Raw genomic sequence first — 23,041 nt, 5'->3', positions numbered from 1 at the left:
CCGTCCTGGTCAACATGGTGAAACCCCGTCTCTACTAAAAATACTAAAAAAAAAAAAAAAAATTAGCTGGGTATGGTGGCGCGTGCCTGTAATCCCAGCTACTCAGGAGGCTGAGGCAGGAGAATTGCCTGAACCCAGGAGGCGGAGGTTGCGGTGAGCCGAGATCGCGCCATTGCACTCCAGCCTGGGTAACAAGAGCGAAATTCCGTCTCAAAAAAAAAAAAAAAAAAAAGAAATCATTGCCTAATCCAACTTTCATGAAAATTTTCATGTAAGTGTCTTCTAAGAATTTTATATTTTAGTTCTTAAATTTAGGTCTTTGATATATTATGAGGGTTTTTTTTCAGGGGGGGCTCATCCTTCTGCAGGATTTTTTGTTTGTTTGTTTTTTGAGACGGAGTTTCGCTCTTGTTACCCAGGCTGGAGTGCAATGGCGCGATCGCAGCTCACCGCAACCTCCGCCTCCTGGGTTCAAGCAATTCTCCTGCCTCAGCCTCCTGAGTAGCTGGGATTACAGGCACGTGCCACCATGCCCAGCTAATTTTTTGTATTTTTGGTAGAGACAAGGTTTCACCATGTTGACCAGGATGGTGTCGATCTTTTGACCTCGTGATCCACTCGCCTCGGCCTCCCAAAGTGCTGGAATTACAGGCTTGAGCCACTGCGCCCGGCCTCTGCAGGATTTTTAATATGTGACATAAGGGAAGAGTCCAACTTCATTCTTTTGAATGAGGTAATTTAGTTTTCCCAGCACCATTTGTTGAAAATACCGTCCTTTCTCCATTGAGAACCTTGTCAAAGAAAGTATGAATTGACCATATGAGTGAGCATTTATTTCTGGGCTCGTAATTCTATTCTACTGGTCTGTATGTCTACCCTTATACCAGTACCACACTATTTTGATTATTGCAGCTTTGTAGTAAAGCTTTGAAATCAGAAAGCTATGAGTCTTCCAACTTTATTCTTTTTCAAGATTGTTTTCGCTATTTGAGTTCCCTTGAGATTTATTTATGACTTTTAGAATCCACTGCCAACTTCTGAAAAAAGTGCTACTGGAATTTTGATAGGTACTGCAACGACTGTATATCAATTTGGAGAGTACTGCAATCTTTAACAATTCTAAGTTATAATCTACGAACACAGAAAGTCTCTCTATTTATTTGGGTTTTCTTTAGTTTTTTTCAGCAATGTTTTGCAGTTTCCAGTGTACAAGTCTTTTGCCTCCTTAATTTTATACTATTTTATTATTTTTCATACTACTGCAAATGGAATTGTATTCTTAATTTTATGTTTGGGTTGTTCATTCCTCATGTATAAAACCACAGTTTTTTTGTTTTTTGAGATGAACTCTTGCTCTGCCGTCCAAGATGAAGTACGGTGGCGTGATCTCAACACACTACAACCTCTACCAGCTGGGTTTCAAGCAATTCTCCTGCCTCAGCCTCACGAAGAGCTGGGATTACAGGCACCCGTCACCACACCCAGCTAATTTTTGTATTTTTAGGAGAGACAGGGTTTCTCCATGTTAGCCAGGCTGGTCTTGAACTTCTGACCTCAAGTGATCCATCTGCCTTGACTTCCCAAAGTGCTGGGATTACAGGCGTGAGCCACCATGCCCAGCAACTGACTTCTGTATATTGATCTTGTGTCCTGCAACTTTGCAGAACTAATTTATTGGCTTTAGTGTTTTCTCAGTGGATTCCTTAGGATTTTCTGCATACAGAATTATATCCCACGCAAATGGAAAAGACTATTTTTCCTATCTTTTCTTCAACATAGTACTAGAAGTTCCAGCCAGATCAATTAGGCTTCTTTTCTTTTTCTTGCCTAATTGCTCTGGATGGAACTTCTAGTACTATGTTGATGAGATGCGGCAAAAGTAGGCTATCTGGTCTGCTTCATGATCTTAAAAGGAAAAGCTTTCAGTCTTTCACCATCAAACATGAGCTGCGTTTTCATTTACAGTATAAAATACCATTTTTACTTGAAAGAATGCCAAGGCCGGGCACGGTGGCTCAAGCCTGTAATCCCAGCACTTTGGGAGGCCGAGGCGGGTGGATCACGAGGTCGAGAGATCGAGACCATCCTGGTCAACATGGTGAAACCCCGTCTCTACTAAAAATACAAAAAACTAGCTGGGCGTGGTGGCGCGTGCCTGTAATCCCAGCTACTCAGGAGGCTGAGGCAGGAGAATTGCCTGAGCCCAGGAGGCGGAGGTTGCGGTGAGCTGAGATCACGCCATTGCACTCCAGCCTGGGCAACAAGAGCGAAACTCCGTCTCAAAAAAAAAAAAAAAAAAAAAAAAAAGAAAATTTCCAAAGGCCGGGCGCGGTGGCTCAAGCCTGTAATCCCAGCACTTTGGGAGGCCGAGGCGGGTGGATCACGAGGTCAAGAGATCGAGACCATCCTGGTCAACATGGTGAAACCCCGTCTCTACTAAAAATACAAAAAATTAGCTGGGCATGGTGGTGCGTGCCTGTAATCCCAGCTACTCAGGAGGCTGAGGCAGGAGAATTGCCTGAACCCAGGAGGCGGAGGTTGCGGTGAGCCGAGATCGCGCCATTGCACTCCAGCCTGGGTAACAAGAGCGAAACTCCGTCTCAAAAAAAAAAAAAAAAAAAAAAAAAAGAATGCCAAATAGACTATGGCTACTCAGATGTGCACAAGTGTCAGTGTTTCTCCAAAATGAAATGTCCTGTCACCTGATGATAAACTGGCAGCTTTCATTGTCAATAATGAAATTCAAGCTTTTAAGCAAAATTTCATTTTTCAAATTTCTATCCACAACCATAAGCAACAGCCTTCCCAATACCAAACTTTTCTAATGAGATTCAATTAATGAATTTAATGTTTTATTATAATGATGTATCACTATATGGAAAAATCTCTATAATCTAGTGAATCAATATTTTCCAAGTGACCAATGTATGTTAGGAAATCATGCACAAGTAAAAGAATCATTCCAAGTACAAGATAGTATGAATATTAAAGTACTAAATGTTAACTGAAGCAGTTGCACACTGCAACTAACCTTTTAAGAAACTAATACTCAGCTGGGCGAAGTGGCTCACCTCTGTAATCACAACACTTCAGGAGGCTGGGGTGGGCAGATTACTTGAGGTTAAGAGTTTGAGACCAGCCTTGCCAACATGGTGAAACCCTGTCTCTACTAAAAACACAAAAATTAGCCAGGTGTAGTGGCACACACTTTGTAGTCTCAAGCTACTTGGGAGGCTGAGGCAGGAGAATCGCTTGAACCCAGGAGGTGGAGGTTGCAGGGAGCTGAGATTGTGCCACTGCACTCCAGCCTGGGTGACAGAGTGAGACACCTTCTCAAAAAAAAAAAAAAAAAAAAAAAAAAGGCCAGCGGGGGTCACTCATGCCTGTAATCCCAGCACTTTGGGAGGCCAAGGTGGGCAAATCATGAGGTCAGGAGATCAAGACCATCCTGGCTAACACAGTGAAACCCTGTCTCTACCAAAAATACAAAAAATTAGTCGGGCGTGATAGCCTATGCCTATAGTCACAGCTATTCGGGAGGCTGAGGAAGGAGAATCGCTTGAACCCAGGAGGCAGACGTTGCAGTGAGCCTAGATGGAGCCACTGCACTCCAGCCTGAGCGACAGATGAGACTCCATCTCAAAAAATAAATAAATAAAAATAAAAAAGAAACTAATACTTGCTCAGTTTTGGTCAAGTATGGATACACCTCCCCATTTCCAACTAGGTATCTGGGTGGCTGAATTTTCTTCATAAACCTCAACCAAAATATCATACTGTAACATATTGAATGCAGCAGATAGGAAACTCCAGCTGATTTCTCTTAAACTATGTATTAAAGAAATTTGCAAAAGATGTGAAAGAATGCTTCTGTCTTAGTTTGTCTGGGCTGCTATTAACAAAATACCACAGACTGGTTAATTTATAACTAGTGAGATCTCATCTCTACACCATGCCCAGCTAATTTTTGTACTTTTAGTAGAGATGGGGTTTCACCACGTTGGCCAGGCTGGTCTCTTAACTCCTCACCTGAGGTGATCCACCCACCTCACCCTCCCCTCCCAAAGTGCTGGTATTACAGGCATGAGCCACTGCACCTGGCCCATTAAAACTTTTTATGTTGGCCAGGCATGGTGGCTCATGCCTGTAATCCCAGCACTTTGGGAGGCCAAGGCGGGTGGATCACCAGGTCAGGACTTCGAGACCAGCCTGGTCAACATGGTGAAACCCCGGTCCCTACTAAAAATACAAAAATTAGCTGGCATGGTGGTGGGCACCTGTAATCCCAGCTACTCAGGAGGCTGAGGCAGGAAAATCACTTGAACCCAGGAGGCGGAGACTGCAGTGAGCCAAGACCGCGCCACTGCACTCCAGCCTGGGCAACAGAGCGAGAGACTGTCAAAAAAAAAAAAAAAACTTTTTACATTAACATGTAATAGGCTTATTATTGTTATTTATGTGTTTGAATGTTAAATACCTAAATTTTAAAAAATCTTTGTTTTAGTATCAAATATGGTAAATATTGATCGATATGACCCATACGTACCAAAGCTCTTTGAGGTCCTCAAAGATTTTTAGAATGTAAAGGGGTCCTCAAACCAAAGGCTGAGAGAAAAACTGCATTAATAATTTTAAAAAAGCTCTAGACAAGCAGGTAAATATCTGGCTTAAAAAACACACACACATAAAAATAAAACAGGTTGGGCAAGGTGGCTCATACCTGTAATCCCAGCTTTTTGGGAGGCCAAGGTGGGAGGATCACTTGAGGCCAAGCATTCGAGACCAGCCTGGGCAACAAAGTGAGACCCCCATCTCTACAAAAGATTTTAAAACTAGCCAGGTATGGTGGTGTGTGCCTGCAATTCCAGCTACTTGGGAGGCTAAGGTGGGTAAACTGATGATCCTGGAAGAGGCTGCAGTAAGAATGCTCTGATGGTGCCACTGGACTCCAGCCTTGTGCGACAGAGCAAGGCCCTGTCTCGTAACAATAAACAGGCCAAGCCAGGTGTAGTGGCTCATGCCTGTAATCCAGCACTTTGAGAGGCTGAAGCAGCAGATCACAACAAGGTCAGGAGACGGAGAACAACCTGGCCAACACAGTGAAATCTCATCTCTACTAAAAGATACATACTTAGCTGGGTGGGGAGACTGAGGCAGGAGAACTGCTCAAATTTGGGAGGCAGAGGTTGCAGTAAGCTGAGATCATGCCACCACACTCCTGCCTGGCAACAGAGTGAGATTCTGTCTCAAGATAGACAGATAGACAGACAGATAGACAGATAGACAGACAGACAGACAGGCAGGCAGGCAGGCAGATAGACAGACAGGGAGGCCAGGCATGCTGGCTCTCACCTATAATCCCAGCCCTATGGGAAGCTAAAGTGAGACAGATTGCTTGAACTCAAGAATTCCAAGATCAGCCTGGGCAATATGGCAAATCCCATCTCTACAAAAAAATACAAAAAAGTAGCCAGGCGTGGTGGCATGCACCTGTTCCAGCTCCTCAGGAGGCTGAGGTAGGAGAATCATCTGAGCCCTGGAGATTGAGGCTGTAGTGAGCTAAGATTGCATTACTGCACTCTAGCCTGCAAGATTGAGGCTGCAGTGAGCTAAGATTGCACTACTGCACTCTAGCCTGCAAGGCTGAGGTTGCAATGAGCTAAGATTGCACTACTTATCTCAAAAAATAATTAATTAATTAAAAATAAAAAAGAGCCGGTCTCAGTGGCTCACGACTGTAATCCCAGCACACTCGGAGGCTGAGGCAAGCAGATCAAAAGGTCGGGAGTTCGAGAATAGCCTGGCCAATAGGGTGAAACCCTGTCTCTACTGAATATACAAAAATTAGCCAGGTATGGTGACAGGTGCCTGTAATCCGAGCTACTCTGAAGGCTGAGGCAGGAGAATCGCTTGAACCCAGGAGGCGGAGGTTGCAGTGAGCTGAGATCGCGCCACTGAACTCCAGGCTGGGTGACAGAGTGAGACTCTGTCTCAAAAAAATAATAAATTTTTTTTAAAAATAAAAAAATTTAAGAAAATGAAAAACCACACTTGAAGCCTTAATTTACAACCTACCCCTACGTTAGAATTTCTAACAAAACGGTTATCTAATCATCAGGTTTTCATGATTAAACAAACGATAGTAATTTATGACCTACTGCTCTATAAGCACTATTTTCTTGTACAGGATGATGCTGAGAAATAAATGTGACTTTTCACCTTGTCCATTGTAACCCAGTTTTCCAGTCTTTCTAGCTAGAAATTTTGCACTCTCTCTAGCCAGGTTCACTGAGCTCACTGTAATCTAATGATCATATTGCTACAACAAAAGGGAAAGTTTTCAGGGTTGTTCTTGTGAATCCATGATGTTACCTAAGAAATTATCACATTTTTTTCTTCTTGCAGGAGGATCACTTGAGCACAGGAGTTTGAGACCAGCCTGGACAACACAGTGAGACCCCATCTATACAAAACATTTAAAAACAAGCCAGGCATGGAGGTACATACCCATAGTCACAGCTACTCAGGAGGCTGAGACAAGAAAATTGCTCTAACCTGGGAGGCTGAAGCTGCAATGAGCTGTGATCATACCTCTGCACTCCTGCCTAGGTGACAGGAGACCCTGCCTCCAAAAGAAAATTTTTTTGGATCAATTGCATATTCACTGTAGAAAATTTAAACCACCTCTAATTCTAATACCTACTGTTGGTATTTTGGTATCATTCTAAGTGTTGTTTTCGTATTTTAAAACACTTTCTACAAAAATGGGATTTTATTAAACATACAATTCTATAGCCCATTTCTTTACTATATAGTGTGTCATATCACTATTCTTCATCAGAAAAAAAATAAAAATAAAAATTTTTTAGAAGAGGTCTCACATCCCTGATCAATTCTTTTTAATAAATTCCTAACAGTAGGCCAGGTGCAGTGGCTCATGCCTGTAATCTCAGCACTTTGGGAGGCTGGGGTGGGCAGATCACTTGAGACCAGCCTGGGAAACAGTGAGCCCAATCTCTCTGAAAAAAAAAAAATAATAATAATAAATTAAAATAAATAAATAAATATCCTACCAGTGGACTTATTAAGCAAAATTCTAAATCTTTTTTTTTTTTTTTTTTTTGAGATGGAGTCTCACTCTGTCGCCCAGGCTGGAGTGCAGTGGCACGATCTCAGCTCACTGTGACTTCCACCTCCCAGATTCTAGCAATTCTGCTGCCTCAGCTTCCCAAATAGTTGGGATTACAGGCATGTACCATCACGCACAGCTGATTTTTTTATTTTTAGTAGAGATGGGGTTTCACTACATTGGCCAGGCTGGTCTTGAACTCCTGACCTCAGGTAATCTGCCCGCCTCGGCCTCCCAAAGTGCTGGGATTACAGGGATGAGCTACTGCGCCTGGCTGAAAATTCTAAATCTTTTGATATACCCACCACCCCAGAAAGGCTAAACCAATCTCACCCCTAACACAACCTGGTATGGCAAAACTCATATCCCTGCATCCTCTTTTGGAATACTCATTATAAAAAGATTTGCCAGAAAAATTAAAAAATAAAGTAAAAAAATAGATTTGTCATTTTTGCTACTTTTGCAAGCAAAAAGAAAAAATTATTTTATGCCTAGCAAACTGTTTTTTTTTCCCCCTCCCTTTTCTTTTTTAAAAGAGTCAGGGGAGCCGGGCGCGGTGGCTCAAGCCTGTAATCCCAGCACTTTGGGAGGCCGAGGCGGGTGGATCACGAGGTCGAGAGATCGAGACCATCCTGGTCAACATGGTGAAACCCCGTCTCTACTAAAAATACAAAAAATTAGCTGGGCATGATGGTGCATGCCTGTAATCCCAGCTACTCAGGAGGCTGAGGCAGGAGAATTGCCTGAACCCAGGAGGCGGAGGTTGCGGTGAGCCGAGATCGCGCCATTGCACTCCAGCCTGGGTAACAAGAGTGAAACTCCGTCTCAAAAAAAAAAAAAAAAAAAAAAGTCAGGGTCAGAGGCCGAGGTGGGCAGATCACGAGGTCAAGAGATCGAGACCATCCTGGCCAACGTGGTCAAACCCCACCTCTACTAAAAAATATAAAAATTAGCTGGGCGTGCTAGCACACACCTGTAATCCCAGCTACTCGGGAGGCTGAGGCAGGAGAACTGCTTGAACCTGGGAGGCAGAGGTTGCAGTGAGCCAAGATCACGCCACCGCACTCCATCCTGGCAACAGGGCAAGACTCCGTCCTCCCCCTCCCAAAAAGAGTCAGGGCTTCACTCAGTCACCAAGGTTATAGGGCAGTGGCTCAAGCGATCCTCCCCATCTCAGCCTCCTCCTGAGAGTAGCTGGGATTTCAGGAATGTGTGCCACCCCACCCAGCTAATTATTATTATTATTTTTTGTTTTTGTAGAGATGGAGTCTCTCTATGTTGCCCAGATTGGGTTTTTCTGCGACGGGTCTCACTTTGTCACCCAGGCTGGAGTGCAGTGGCGCACTCTTGGCTCACTGCAACGTTTGCCTCCAAGGTTCAAGTGATTCTCCTGCCTCAGCCTCTGGAGTAGCTGGGATTACAGGTGCCAGCCACCACACCCAGCTTATTTTGTATTTTTATAAGAGAAGGGGTTTCACCATGTTGGCCAGGCAGGTCTCAAACTCCTGACTCACCTGCCTTGGCCTCCCAAAATGCTGGGATTACAGACAGGTGTCAGCCACCACGTCCAGCCTTCAGGCTGGCCTTAAACTCTTTGCCTCAAGTGATCCTCCGGTCTTAGCCTCATAAATCACTGGGATTATAGGAATAAATTAACATGCCTAGCCCCAATCTATTTCTTTCTTTTTTTTTTTTTTGAGACGGGGTTTCACCATGTTGGTCAGAGTGGTCTCGAACTCCTGATCTCAGGTAATCCACCCACCTCGGCCCCCCAAAGTGCTGGGATTACAGGCGTGAGCCACTGCGCCTGGCCGCCCCAATCTATTTCTTATTTGCCCAATTCTCTTCCTTTTAAATTCCTCCTCCCTAGTCTAATTAATCTAATCTGGCCTAGAAAGTAATAACCTAGTAACCTATCCATCTATTTCCATCATTGCCACAAGACCTTACCTATTTTCCAGACAACAGCCAATACTATCACTGTAAAATATAACCACTTGAAGTATGTGGATCACAAACTTCACCTGTTTAAAAGTTCAGTGCCCGCCCCCCGCAAAAAAAGTACAGTGGTTTCCCATTGTACCATCTATCCCGTTGCTTAAACTAGAAATCTACCCAATCCATTAGCAAGTCCTGGTATGTTAGCTTTAAAATACATCAAATTCTGCCCACTTCTTTCCATCTCTATACCCGCCACCTTGGTCCAAGCCATCATTGTCTCTCTCCTGGACTGAAAATCTTTTCCAGGACCCATGTTACTGTCCCTTCCAAAATACAAGGACATATTTAACCTAAGTGAAAATCTTTTCCCACCAAGCCCAAACTCCTCAACATGAAGATCTAAGCTGCCATTACCTACCACAAAGATTTGGCACACTTATTGAAACCTATTTTCAGGGTGCTAGGAAAGGATTATAGCTGCACAAACACTTTTGTCCAGTTTGTTAAATACAACTGTTCCACTGGATGATAATATGAAAACTGGAATAAAGTTTATGCTTTGGAAACTAATGGAAAAAGAGAGAATACATGAAAAGAAGGGACTACGTACTATTCAGAAGCAGTGCTTACAATAGACAAAATACTCAATACGAATTTTTTTTTTTTTTTAAGATGGAGTTTCACTCTTGTTGCCCCAGCTGGAGTGCAAGAGCGTGATCTCAGCTCACCACAGCCTCTGTCTCCCAGGTTCAAGCAATTGTCCTGTCTCAGCCTCCCAAGTAGCTGGGATGACAGGCATGTGCCACCATGCCCAGCTATTTTTGTATTTTTAGTAGAGATGGGGTTTCTCCATGTTGGTCAGGCTGGTCTTGAGCTCCCAGCCTCAGGCGATCCACCTGCCTCAGCCTCCCAAAGTGCTGGGATTACAGGCGTGAGCCACCGCGCCCAACCTCAATACAATTTTTTTAATTTAATGGTTAGCACATGTGCCTTTAGTTACTTCTGAATTACTCCAAACTGAATAGTTGAAATTATCAAGATAGCAAATCTTGATAATTTCCTTTTCTCTACCTCTAAAAAGACAGAATTACATTAGAAAAGCTTAATCCTACTTGTACAATGAATACAAGCCAGTTTTTAAAATTAACTGCACTTTGTCATCCCATTCGTCTTCTACTGTAACTTCCTGTAAACAAACGAAAACAGGTGCAAAACCCAGAAAGATCAAAGACAAAACAGAGGCTTATAGCTTTACTTTTTTTTTGAGACGAGTCTTGTTTTGTCACCAGGCGCCAGGCTGGAGTGCAGTGGCGCGAGCTTGGTTCACTGAAACCTCTGCCTCCCAGGTTCAAGCAATGCTCCTGCCTCAGTCTTCCAAGTAGCTGGGACTACAGGCATGCGCCCAGCTAATTTTTATATTGTTTAGTAGAGACGGGGTTTCACCATGTTGGCCACGATGGTCTCAATCTCTTGACCTCAGGATCTGCCCGCCTCGGCCTCCCAAAGTGCTGGAATTACAGGCATGAGCCACCACGCCCAGCCACTTAATTCATTTTTTATAAGGTCTAAGAAAAATGAGGGCAAATTTATCTTTGGAGAACTTAAATCACCTAATAACTCTAAAATAAAATAATGAAGCAACTATAATAGATACAATTATGTACACTCTTTTTATTTATTTCTTTATTTATTTTTGAGATAGAGTCTCACTCTGTCACCCAGGCTGGAGTGCGATGGCACCGTCTTGGCTCTGCAACATCCACCTCCAGGGTTCAAGCAATTCTCCTGCTTCAGCCTTTTGAGTAGCTGGGATTACAGGCACCCACCACCACACCCAGCTAATTTTTGTATTTTTAGAAGAGACGGGGTTTTACCATGTTGACCAGGCCGGTCTCGAACTCCTGATCTCCGGTGATCCACCCACCTCGGCCTTCCAAAGTTCTGGGATTACATCATAAGCCACCATGCCTGGCCAATTACGTACAATCTTACAGGGGATATTTATTTAATCCTGTATGAGGTGACTCTTTGGGTATTAAAAAAAAAAAAGAAAAGAAAAAAAAAAGAAATATTTAAGAGATTGATTCCTCAACACCTGAAAAATTAGCAACAAACTCCCCCGTGCACATGGCTTTGAAAGAACACCTCTGTCTCCCAAGCCACAGTCAATTAGTCTAGAGGTCTGCACCTGGCCTGTGTTGTAGTAATCCCAGTACTTAACTTCTCCTTCCAGAAACTGGTCCAGGGACAATCAAATGCTCTATACCAAGCGAAAGAGAGAACTGGAACTAAGAGTCAGATCTTCTGTTATAGCAGAAACTCAGGCCGGGCATTGTGGCTCACGCCTGTAACCCCAACACTTTGGGAGGCTGAGGTGGGTCAATCACAAGGTCAGGATTTCGAGACCAGCCTGGCCAAAATGGCGAAACAACGTCTCTACTAAAAATACAAAAATTAGCCAGGTGTGGTGGCACGTGTATAATCCCAGCTACTTGGGAGGCTGAGGGAAAAGAATCACTTGTACCCTGGAGGCGGAGGTTACAGTGAGCTGAGATCACACCACCGCACTCTGGCCCAGACGACAGAGCAAGACTCCATCTCGAAAATAAGATATAAGCTTTGGGTGTTACAGAGACCAAACTTTTCTGCAATTTACACATTAATCTGCACTGAGTATGGAAGTTAACACCAGAAGAATCAAAGAGAACAGACGGAGTCCTGGCAACATTTCAATCCTGGTTTCAGTTGTTCGTGAGGCTTACTTGCATTCTTGCCTTTAGTGCAATTTTTTTTTTTTTTGAATAGTCTTGCCCTGTCACCCAGGATGGAGTGCAGTGGCGTGATCTCAGCTCACTGCAAACCTCTGCCTCCCGGGTTCAGGCGATTTTCGTACCTTAGCCTCCCAAGTAGCTGGGATTACAGATAGGTGCCACCATGTCCGGCTAATTTTTTTTTTGTATTTTTTAGTAGATACGGGGTTTCACTATGTTGGCCGGGCTAGTTTCCAACTCCTGACCTCAAGTGATCCACCTGCCTTGGCCTCCCAAAGTGTTGGCATTACAAGTATAAGCCATCATACCTGTAATAGTTTAATTTAAGATATTCATTTTTCCTACAATTTTATGAGTCAACAAATACCTACTTTGGCTTAAGCTATTCAAACCAGTTTTCTGTTCAAGATTCTATGTACCCTATTTAACTAGCACTCAGCTGTCCCTAACCTCATCTATTAAAAAAATAAAAACCATGGATGAAACATAAAGGTCTCTAACACCTGTTTATGATAAAACAAAAAACAAACACTGAAAAACAAGACATGTAAGAAAACTTCCTTAACTTGATAAAAAGCCTTTACAAAAATCTCACAGCTAATATACTCAATGGCGTTGAGTATGTTATAAGGTGAACATTTTCCTCCTCAACATGAGAAAGATAAGATGGCCACTTCTGATATTCCTACTGAACATAGCCAGGACGAATTAGGCAAGAAAAAGAGATAAATGCATCCAAAAAGAAAAGGAAGAAGTAAAATTACCTCTAACTACACATGACATGATTTGGTATTTAGAAAAGCCTCAGGAACCTACTAAAAATCAACTACAGCCAATAAATGAGTTCTGCAAAGTTGCAGAGTACTGATAATACACAGAAGTCAACTATATTTCTATATACGAACCCTAAAATAATTCAATTTACAATAGCATCAAACAAAACAGGAATAAATTTAACTGAGAAGGCAAAAGACTTGAACACTGAAAGTTACAAAACATTACTGAAATAAATTAAAGAAGATATAAGTAAGGCCAAGCAAGGTGGCTCATGCCTGTAATGCCAGCACTTTGCGATGCAGAGTCAGGCAGATTGCTTGAGCCCAGGAGTTTGAGACAAGCATGGGCAACATCATGAAACCTCCTCTCTACAAAAAAAAAAAAAAAAACACAGAATTAGCCAGGCATGATGGTGTACACCTGTGGGCCCAGCTACTAGAGAGGCTGAGGTGAGAGGATCATCACAGCTTGGGCGGTAGAGGTTGCAGTGAGCCAAGATTGCGCCACTGTACTCCAGCCTGGGCAAGAATGAGACTCTGTCTAAAACAACAACAACAAAAATGAATAAAAATGTTTAAGTGGAAAGATATTCAGTATTCATGCAGTGGAAAGCAGTATTGTTAAGATGGCAGTAATCCCCAAAATGATCAACAAATCCAATACAATATCTATTAAAATTCCTGCTGCTCTTATTTGTTGGTTTATTTGAGATGAACCCTTGCTCTGTCGCCCAGGCTGGAATGTAGTGGCTCAATCTCAGCTCACTGCATCCTCCACCTCCCAAGTTCAAGAGATTCTCCTGCCTCAGCCTCAAGAGTAGCTGGGATTACAGATGTGCACTACAACTCCTGGCTAATTTTTGTATTTTTAGTAGAGATGGGGTTTTACCGTGTTGGCCAGGCTCATCTCAAACTCCTGACCTTAGGTGATCTGCCCACCTCAGCCTCCCAAAGTGCTGGCATTACAGGCATGAGTCATCATGATCAGCCCCTGCTGCTCTTTTTGATAAGAAAACACTGTATTTAGGGGTTGGGCACAGTGGTTCATGCCTGTAATCCCAGCACTTTGGGAGGCCAAGGTGGACAAGTCACATGAGGCTGGGAGTTCGAGACTAGCCTGGCCAACAAGGTAAAACCCCATCTCTACTAAAAATACAAAAATTAGCCAGGGGTTGTAGTACACGTCTATAATCCCAGCTAGTCAGGAGGCTGAGGCAGGAGACTCGCTTGAACCCAGGAGTTGCAGTGAGCTGAGGTCACACCACTGCACTCCAACCTGGGTGAAGAGCAAGACTCTATTTTTTAAAATTGTATTTGGGATCAAATTGACAAGCCGATTCTAAATTCATACAGAAATTCAAGGGAGGTTGGGCACAGTGGCTCACACCTGCCAGCATTTTGGGAGGCTGTGGTGGGCAATAATTTGAGGTCAGAAGTTCGAGACCAGCCTGGCCAACATGGTAAAAATGCAAACCTGGTAAAAATGTAAAAATTAGCCAGGATTGTTGGTACATACCTGTAAACCCAGCTACTTGGGAGGCTGAGGCAGGAGACTCGCTTGAACCCAGGAAGCAGAGGCTGCAGTGAGCCAAGATTATGCCACTGCACTCCAGGCTGGGTGACAGAGTAAGACTTTGTCTCAAAAAAAAAAAAAAAAAAAGAAATACAAGGGACCCAGAATAGCAGATTTCAAGATTGTTTTCAATCTTGAAAAACAAAGCTAGGGAACTCAGAATACTTTCTGATTCCAAAGCTTTAGTGCAAAGCTACAGTAATCAAGATGGTGTGGTTCTAGCATTAAGATAAATACATAGATTAATGAAATGGAATTAAATGTCCAGAAATAAACCCTTATACCTACTGTCAATTTACTTCCTACAAGGGCAACAAGTCCATTCAATGAAAAGGGACAGTGTTTTCAACAGATGGTGCGGAGACAAAGGAATATCCACATCCAAGAGAATAAAGTTGGACCTCTACCTCATACCATATACAAAAATTAACACAAAAATTGATCAAAGGCAAAAATAGAAGAGGTAAAACTACAAAACTCTTAGAAAAAAACAGGCCTCATGACCTTGAATTAGGCAATAATTTCTTAAAAGTACAAAAAACAAATAAATATTGGTCTTCACCATAAAAATGTCTGTGCTTCAAGGAATGCTATTAAGAAAGCGAAAAGATAACCAATAGAATGGGAGTAAGGTTTTGCAAATCATGTATCTGGTCTAGTATCCAGAATATGTAGGGAAATCTTACAACTCAACAATGAAAAGACAAATAATGCAACTTTAAAATGGGCAAAGGATTTAAATAGATGTTTCTCCAAAGAAGATACAATAGTCCCCCTTTGCAATACAAGATGTGCAGATACCTGATAGTACTGAACCTTATATATATTGCTTTCTCAATCTGATAACTAAGACAGCTACTAAGTGACTAACAGATGCTAGTGCATACAGCATTGAGATGTTGTACAAAGGGATGATTCGCATCCCGGCTGGGACAAAGTAGAACGCTGTGAGATTGCATCACACTACTCAGAACTGCATGCAATTCAAAATTTATGAATTATTTCTGGAATTTTCCATTTAATATTTTCAGACCATGGTTGACTGCAGGTAACAGAATTCAAGGGAGGTAAAACTGAGGATGAGGGAGGACAACTATATACAAACTTCCAATAGGCACATGAGAAAGTATTCACATGCATCTGAAAACCTCAAGTCACCACTAGCAGATGGCTAAAATAAAAAAGTCAGTAACTGGTAAAACCCCGTCCCTCCAAAAAAAAAAAAAAACTAGCCAGACGTGGTGGGGGGCACCTGTAGTTTCAGCTACTCAGGAGGCTGAGGCAGGAGAATCACTTGAACCCTGGAGGCGGAGGTTGTAGTGAGTTGAAATCATGTCACTGTGCTCCAGCCTGAGCGACAGAGCGACTCTGCCTCAAAAAAACAAACAAAAAAAAGTTAATAACAAGTGTTAGCAAGAAATCAGAACCCACATACATCGCTGGGGGAATGAAAAATGGTACAGCTACTGTGGAAACAATTTGGAGGTTCCTCAAAAAGTTGAATATAGTACCATATGACTCAGCAATTCCACTCCTGTGTGTATATACATACTCGAGAGAAGTGAAAACATATAGCCATACAAAAACTGGCACATAAATATTCATAGTAGCATTATTCAGTAATAGCCCAAAAGTAAAAACAATACAAATATCATAAACAAAATACGGCCATATACAGAAATATGATTTAGCCATAAAAAGGAATGAAGTACTGACACATGCTACAGTATGAACTGTAAAACCATGCTAAGTGAAAGAAGACACTAAAAAAACTACAAAAGACCACCTGTTATATGATTCCACTTACACGAAATATCCAGAGCAGGCAAATCCACACAGACAGAAAGCAGGTATTAGTGACTACCAAGGGCTTGGGGAGATCCAGAGAGGGGAATAAAGAGTGACTGCTAATGGGAGTGGCGTTTCCTGTGGGGGACTGAAAATGTTCAGCAATTACATAGGGGTGATGGTTGCCTGACTTTGTGAACACACTAAAAACCACTAAACTGTACACCTTAAAAAGGGTGAACTTCACAGTATATGAATTATATCTAAATTTAAAAACTGAATAGAAAAAAAATAAAGCCTCTAAGCAACCAAAAAGACCCCAAAGATCATACGCAAAAGCCTATATATTTTTCCTTATTTACAAAAACGCTTTTTTTTTTTTTTAAGACAGGGTTCCACCATGTTGGTTAGGGTGGTCTTGAGCTTCTGAGATCCACCCACCTCAGCCTCCCAAAGTGCTAGGATTACAGGTATGAGCCACTGCGCCCAGCTACAAAAAACACTTTCAACCTGAGAAAGTTGATTGAAAAAATTAATTACCTGATTCTCACCTGAAATCTGTTTACTCTCATTTTACATATAATTTATACAAATCTGGGTTCAAAGTCCATAAAATACTACACTGCCGGAAACTGAATACCGTCAGGCACACTGACAGTGAAGTTTAAAAAGAGGCAAAAGAGGCCAGGCACAGTGGCTCACTTGAGGTCAGGAGTTCAAGACCAGCCTGGCCAACATGGTGAAACCCCATCTCTACAAAAACACAAAAAAATTAGCCAGGCATGGTAGAGCAAGCCTGTAATCCCAGCTATTTGGGGGGCTGAGACAGGAGACTCAGTTGAACCCAGGAGATGGAGGTTGCAGTAAGCCAAGATCGTGCCATTACATTCAAGCCTGGGTGACAGAGCGAGACTTCATCTCAAAGTAAATAAACAAATAAATAAGAGGCAAAAGAACTGGTAAGCACATACTGAAGTCATTTGGTAAGGGCAAATTAGATACAGCTGAGCCTTAACAACATGGGATTAACTGTGTTGGTCCACTTAAACACACATATTTTCTTCAATACAAGTCACACCAAGTGTGCCTGCCTCTCCTGCCTCCCCTTCCACCTTTTCCACCTATGCTGCCCCTGCCACAGAAATACGGGCACTGGAATTTTCAGTACCGGGACAGCAGCCAACCCCTCCTCTTCCTACTCTTCCTCCTCAGCCTATTCAACATCAAGACAATGAAGGCCTTTATGAGGATCCACTTCCACTTACTGAATGATAAATATTTTTTATCTTATGGTTGTAATAACATTTTCTTTTCTCTAGCACACATTATTGCAAGAACACATATAAAATAGAAGCTAAAGTAGGTGTTATCACTTGAGGCCAGGAGTTCAAGACCAGCCTAGCAAACATGGTAAAACATTGTCACTACTAAAAATACAAAAAAAATAGCCCAGCAAGAGGCACACCTGTAATCCCAGCTACTCGGGAGGCTAAGGCAAGAGAATCATTTGAATGCAGGAGCCAGAGGTTGCAGTGAGCCAATATTGCACCCGTGAACTTCATTCAGCCTGGGCAACAGAGTGAGACTCCATCTCAAAAAAAAACATGCTCTTTAAAATAAACCTGTTCCATGACAGCCTATCATCTATAGGAGAAAGCCTAGAGGTCAGAAAACAACTCTTTACAATCTGACTTCAACCAGTATTTCCAGCATAGGTATCTCCCACAATTCTAACCAAACCAGACTTCTCTTTATTTCAAACATGCCAGGGCCTCTATTTTCATGCCACTGTGTTAAAAGATTTTTCTTGATTTCTCTGCCTAGAAAATTCCTACTTATCCTTCAAGTTCAAATTACATGCCTCTATGCTACCTTCTGTGATGCCACTAGGCAAAACTGTATTCATACAGCACTTTTTAAATGGTTTTTTTTTTTAGAAGTCTAGCTGTATTGCCCCGGCTGGTCTCAATTTCCTGTGCTGAAGTGATCCTCCCACCTCAGCCTTCTGAGTAGCTAGAATTACAGGTGCATGTCACTGTGTCTGGCTCCCAATAGCATTTTGTACATACCTCTATTAATGCATTTGTCATATTACATTAAATCTGAATGCTTACCTTTCCTCTTCACTTCCTACAACCAGAACCTAGTTCACAGTACATGGTAGATAACATTTTTAAGTTTTGGTACCTAATAAATTAAAATTATTTTTTAGAGGCCAGGCACTGGCTCAAACCTGCAATCCTAGCACTTTGGGAGGCCAAGGTAGGCAGATCACTTGAGATTAGGAGTTCAAGACCAGCCTGACCAACAAAGTGAAACCTCGTCTCTACTAAAAATACAAAAATTAGCTGGGCGTGGTGGTGCATGCCTGTAATCCCAGCTACTCAGGAGAATGAGGTAGGAGAATGGATTGAACCTCAGAGGCCAAGGTTACGGTGAGCCGAGATTTCACCACTGCACTCCAGCCTGGGCAACAAGAGCAAAATTTCATCTCGAAAAGAAAAAGAAAAGACAGACATTGAGTCTATTACTCAGACTACACCTGAGTAATTTGTTGCAATAATGATAATGTGGAAAATCATGTAGATAAAATTTTAACTGAGAGCTACGGTGGCCAGAATCTAGGCCAAAGGGCCCAAAAGAAAAGAAGACAACAAGAACACCATTTAGTATGTTACTGCTAGAGTCATGCATGGTAATCTGATGTCTTCAGACATACTGTTCCTTCTAATTCAAGTCGCTCCTCAAGAATAATTTACTCACTAAAAAATACTAGTGAAATTTTTACTTTATTACTCATTCTAGATGAGTTAATATTTAATTAGTTCCAATTGAACTAATTAAATATTAGTTCCAATTGAACCAAATCAAACATAATTACATCCACACATACAGTTAACTTATTTCTCTCCCAGTATGTAATTTACGGCAGCCAAGCAAACAACATCTAGAATAGTATATAGTTTCTGGTATTTAACTAATACAAAAAAGGGCAGGGCACGATGGCTTATGCCTGTTATCCTAGCACTTTGGGAGGCCAAGGCGGGCGGATCATCTCAGGAGTTCAAGACCAGCCTGGCCAACATGGTGAAACTCCATCTCTACTAAAATGCAAAAATTAGCCAGGCATGATGGCAGGTGCCTGTAATCCCAGCTACTCGAGAAGCTGAGACAGGAGAATCGCTTGAACCTGGGAGACGGTGGCTGCAGTGAGCCAAGATAGCGCCATTGCACTCCAGTCTGGGTAACAAGAGCAAAACTCCGTCTCAAAAAAAAAAAAACCACAACCTAATGGCTGGGCACGGTGGCTCACACCTGTAATCCCAGCACTTTAGGAGGCCAAGGTGGGTGGATCACCAGGTTAGGAGTTCGAGACCAGACTGACCAACATGGTGAAATCCATCTCTACTGCCGGGCGCGGTGGCTCAAGCCTGTAATCCCAGCACTTTGAGAGGCCGAGGCAGGTGGATCACAAGGTCAAGAGATCGAGACCATCCTGGTCAACATGGTGAAACCCCGTCTCTACTAAAAATACAAAGCATTAGCTGGGCATGGTGGCGCATGCCTGTAGTCCCAGCTACTCAGGAGGCTGAGGCAGGAGAATTGCCTGAACCCAGGAGGCGGAGGTTGCAGTGAGCCGAGATCGTGCCATTGCACTCCAGCCTGGGTAACAAGAGCGAAACTCCATCTCAAAAAAAAAAAAAAAAAGAAATCCATCTCTACTAAAACTACAAAAATTAGCCAGGCGTAGTGGTGTACCCCTGTAATCCCAGCTACTCAGGAGATTGAGACAGGAGAATCACTTGAACCCGGAAGGCGGAGGTTGCAGTGAGTCGAGATCATGCCACTGCACTCCAGCCTGGGTGCCAGAGCAAGACTACCGCCTCAACAAAAAAAAAAAAAAAAAAGAATACGTAGTGATCCTTTATTTTATTTTATTTTTTGACGGAGTTTCGTTCTTTTTACTCAGGCTGGAGTGCCATGGCGCGATCTCGGCTCACCACAACCTTCGCCTCCTGGGTTCAGGCAATTCTCCTGCCTCAGCCTCCTGAGTAGCTGGGATTACAGGCACGCGCCATTATGCCCAGCTAATTTTTTGTATTTTTAGTAGAGACGGGGTTTCACCATGTTGACCAGGATGGTCTCGATCTCTTGACCTCGTGATCCACCCGCCTTGGCCTCCCAAAGTGCTGGGATTACAGGCTTCAGCCACTGCGCCCAGCCTCATAGTGATCCTTTAAATATTTATTGACTTAACTGCATTCGCCTCTGCCTATTTTATTTTAAAAGTTACTTTTACCTATAAAGGAAATGTCATTTCACTTCGCTTCATTTTTTAAAAAGGTAAACGAATGGCTTTTTTCCCTGTTATCCCACACATAAATTTACCTAATATACTAAAGCTTTTGGCAAGATCTGCTTATTTGCACCCAAACTCCACTAACCCCAACCTTCTTTCTTCCAAACTCTCACCTATCCACAAACTTTCATGATCTTCAGGGTCTCCAAAGGATCTACTGCCTGCAACTCATTTTCATTACACTCAGTAAAAGATTTTTCAGAAGTAAACAAATCAATCAGAGTTAGGGATAGTACAATATCCTCCATGACAACCTTTTATATAAACTACATCTTTAAATCAAATGTCAACTTTCCGTTCCTACTAATATAAAATTAAAACCAACGCAACTACTTCTATGTGTTACCCATTCAGGCAGTCACAGACCTGCATTAATATTTGTGTAGTATTTCTCCATTACCTAGGCTGAGAATTCTCCTCATACATTCTTTCTTTTCCCTCCTTGAAGAGGCTTATGGTTTGCTTAGTTTTCTTCATCAAATTCTCCATGAACACCCTAAAATACTCGTTTTCTCCAAGTGTCTCCATCTTCCCCTCATATCTTGACAAGATAGTACGGAGATGCTGGTAGGTATCTGGTAGCAGGTCTAAGATATAAGGTGGGCTATTCTTTAGCGCCAGCTTTGGGTTCTGACACAACCGCACCACCTGCAACAAATGAAAAAGAAGGGCTATTACTTGGGAGAATGTTAAGGGCTCTCCCTTTTTTCATTTTAAGAAAGTTATAAAATATGAACTTTTTGCAGAATATGAAAAATACATGAGAATATAAGAAATAGATCCATAACTCCATTGCTCACAATCATTTTAAAATTTTTAGTGGACCCCTAGAAGAATGGGTTTTTAAAACCCTCTGAGAGACTAACGTTGCAGATAACGCACAGACCAAACAACTGGGGGAAAACATCCACATAAATGCCTAAAACATGCTAGATGAAATAAGGCAAATTAATTTAAATACACTGCTAATCCCCACAATATTTTTATTTTTTATTTTTTTTTGAGACAGGGTCTCATTCTGTTGCCCAGGCTGGAGTGCAGTGGAGCAATCATGGCTCAGTGCAGCCTCAACCCAGCAAGCACAGGTGATCTTCCCACTTCAGCCTCCTGAGTAGCTGGGACTACACCTCTGCATCACCACATACAGCTAATTGGTGTTTCTGCAGAGACATTCTGCCCAGGCTAGTCCCAAACTCCCAAGCTCAAACAAGCCACCTGCTTGCCTCAGCCTCCCAAAACACTGGGATTACAGACATGAGCCACTGTGCAGCCTTACCCCTATAATAGACTAAAGAAAATTCCCAGGGGCAGGAATAAAAGACATGACTGCCCTGGGAGGTAAATTTCTGCAATCTAGGGGCTTGGATTTTAACAATCACTTGAGAGACAGGAACAGAGAGGCCTTGGACTCAGCACAGCATGGAGCTGAGGGTCCTGCATTTGGACTCTTAGAATTTGCCTGGTAATCCTTTACCCCATCTTTTACTTTCAACTTTTCTGAGTTCTTATGTTTTAAGTATTTCTTTTAAAGATCATGTAAATACATTTTAAAAATTCAAGGTAGGCCAGGCGTGGTGGCTCACGCCTGTAATCCAAGCACTTTGGAGGCCAAGGCGAGCAGATCACCTGAGGTCGGGAGTTCAAGACCAGCCTGACCAACATGGTGAAACCTCGTCTTAAAAAAAAAAAAAAAAAAGCCAGGTGCGGTGGCTCAAGCCTGTAATCCCAGCACTTTGGGAGGCTGAGGCGGGTGGATCACGAGGTCGAGAGATTGAGACCATCCTGGTCAACATGGTGAAACCCCGTCTCTACTAAAGATACAAAAAATTAGCTGGGCATGGTGGCACGTGCCTGTAATCCCAGCTACTCGGGAGGCTGAGGCAGGAGAATTGCCTGAGCCCAGGAGGCGGAGGTTGCGGTGAGCTGAGATCGCGCCATTGCACTCCAGCCTGGGTAACAAGAGCGAAACTCCGTCTCAAAAAAAAAAAAAAAAAAAAAAATAGCTTATTATAAACTTTTTTGAGATATTTAAATAATTCCAGTCTCTGGACAGACAGTAACCTATCTTAACCATCTCCCCACCACCCCCAGCTTTGTTTTAACATTTATGTTGTTTTAAAGTCTTTACTGCTGCAAAATCACAGTGATGAATATGCTTGGGCATTTCATTCTTCTATACATCAGATTATTTCCCTAGGATAAATTTCCATTTAATGGGCAATGATCAAGAACTCTTCAAAACTTAGCCAGGCATGGTGGCACACTCCTGTAATCCTAGCTACTTGGGAGGCTGAAGCAGAAGAATCACCTGAATCCCAGAGGTAAAGGCTGCGGTGAGCTGAGATTGTACCACTGCACTCCAGCCTGGGCAACAGCAAAATTCTGACTCAAAGAAAAAGAAAAAAAAAAGAACTCTTCAAATGATAAGATAATATGAAAATCATAAGACTACATACGTCATTCTCTATACACCATTGCTCGAACTCGTTTTCTTTTTTTTTTTTTTTTTTGAGACGGAGTTTCGCTCTTGTTACCCAGGCTGGAGTGCAATGGCTCGATCTCGGCTCACCGCAACCTCCGCCTCCTGGGCTCAGGCAATTCTCCTGCCTCAGCCTCCTGAGTAGCTGGGATTACAGGCACGTGCCACCATGCCCAGCTAATTTTTTGTATCTTTAGTAGAGACGGGGTTTCACCATGTTGACC

The 23,041-nt window shown here is 42.6% G+C and overlaps 1 protein-coding gene across 3 annotated transcripts in view; it reads right to left on the bottom strand.

The window, feature by feature from the left end:
* CBL (Cbl proto-oncogene) overlaps nt 1-23,041 on the bottom strand; it is a 100,220-nt gene that overhangs the window by 63,188 nt on the left and 13,991 nt on the right. For 2 of the 3 annotated variants that reach the window (XM_039471382.2, XM_074400726.1), the window contains exon 2: nt 20,739-20,986. In XM_039471382.2, the coding sequence (XP_039327316.2) occupies nt 20,739-20,986 (248 nt within the window). Of the gene's footprint in view, nt 1-20,704; nt 20,987-23,041 lie in introns of those variants that run through there. The other variant, XM_074400727.1, reaches the window with a different exon arrangement.

This window comes from Saimiri boliviensis, chromosome 6 (assembly GCF_048565385.1).
Source record: "Saimiri boliviensis isolate mSaiBol1 chromosome 6, mSaiBol1.pri, whole genome shotgun sequence".
Lineage (NCBI taxonomy): Eukaryota > Metazoa > Chordata > Mammalia > Primates > Cebidae > Saimiri > Saimiri boliviensis.
This window is presented reverse-complemented; position numbering and strand designations above follow the sequence as displayed.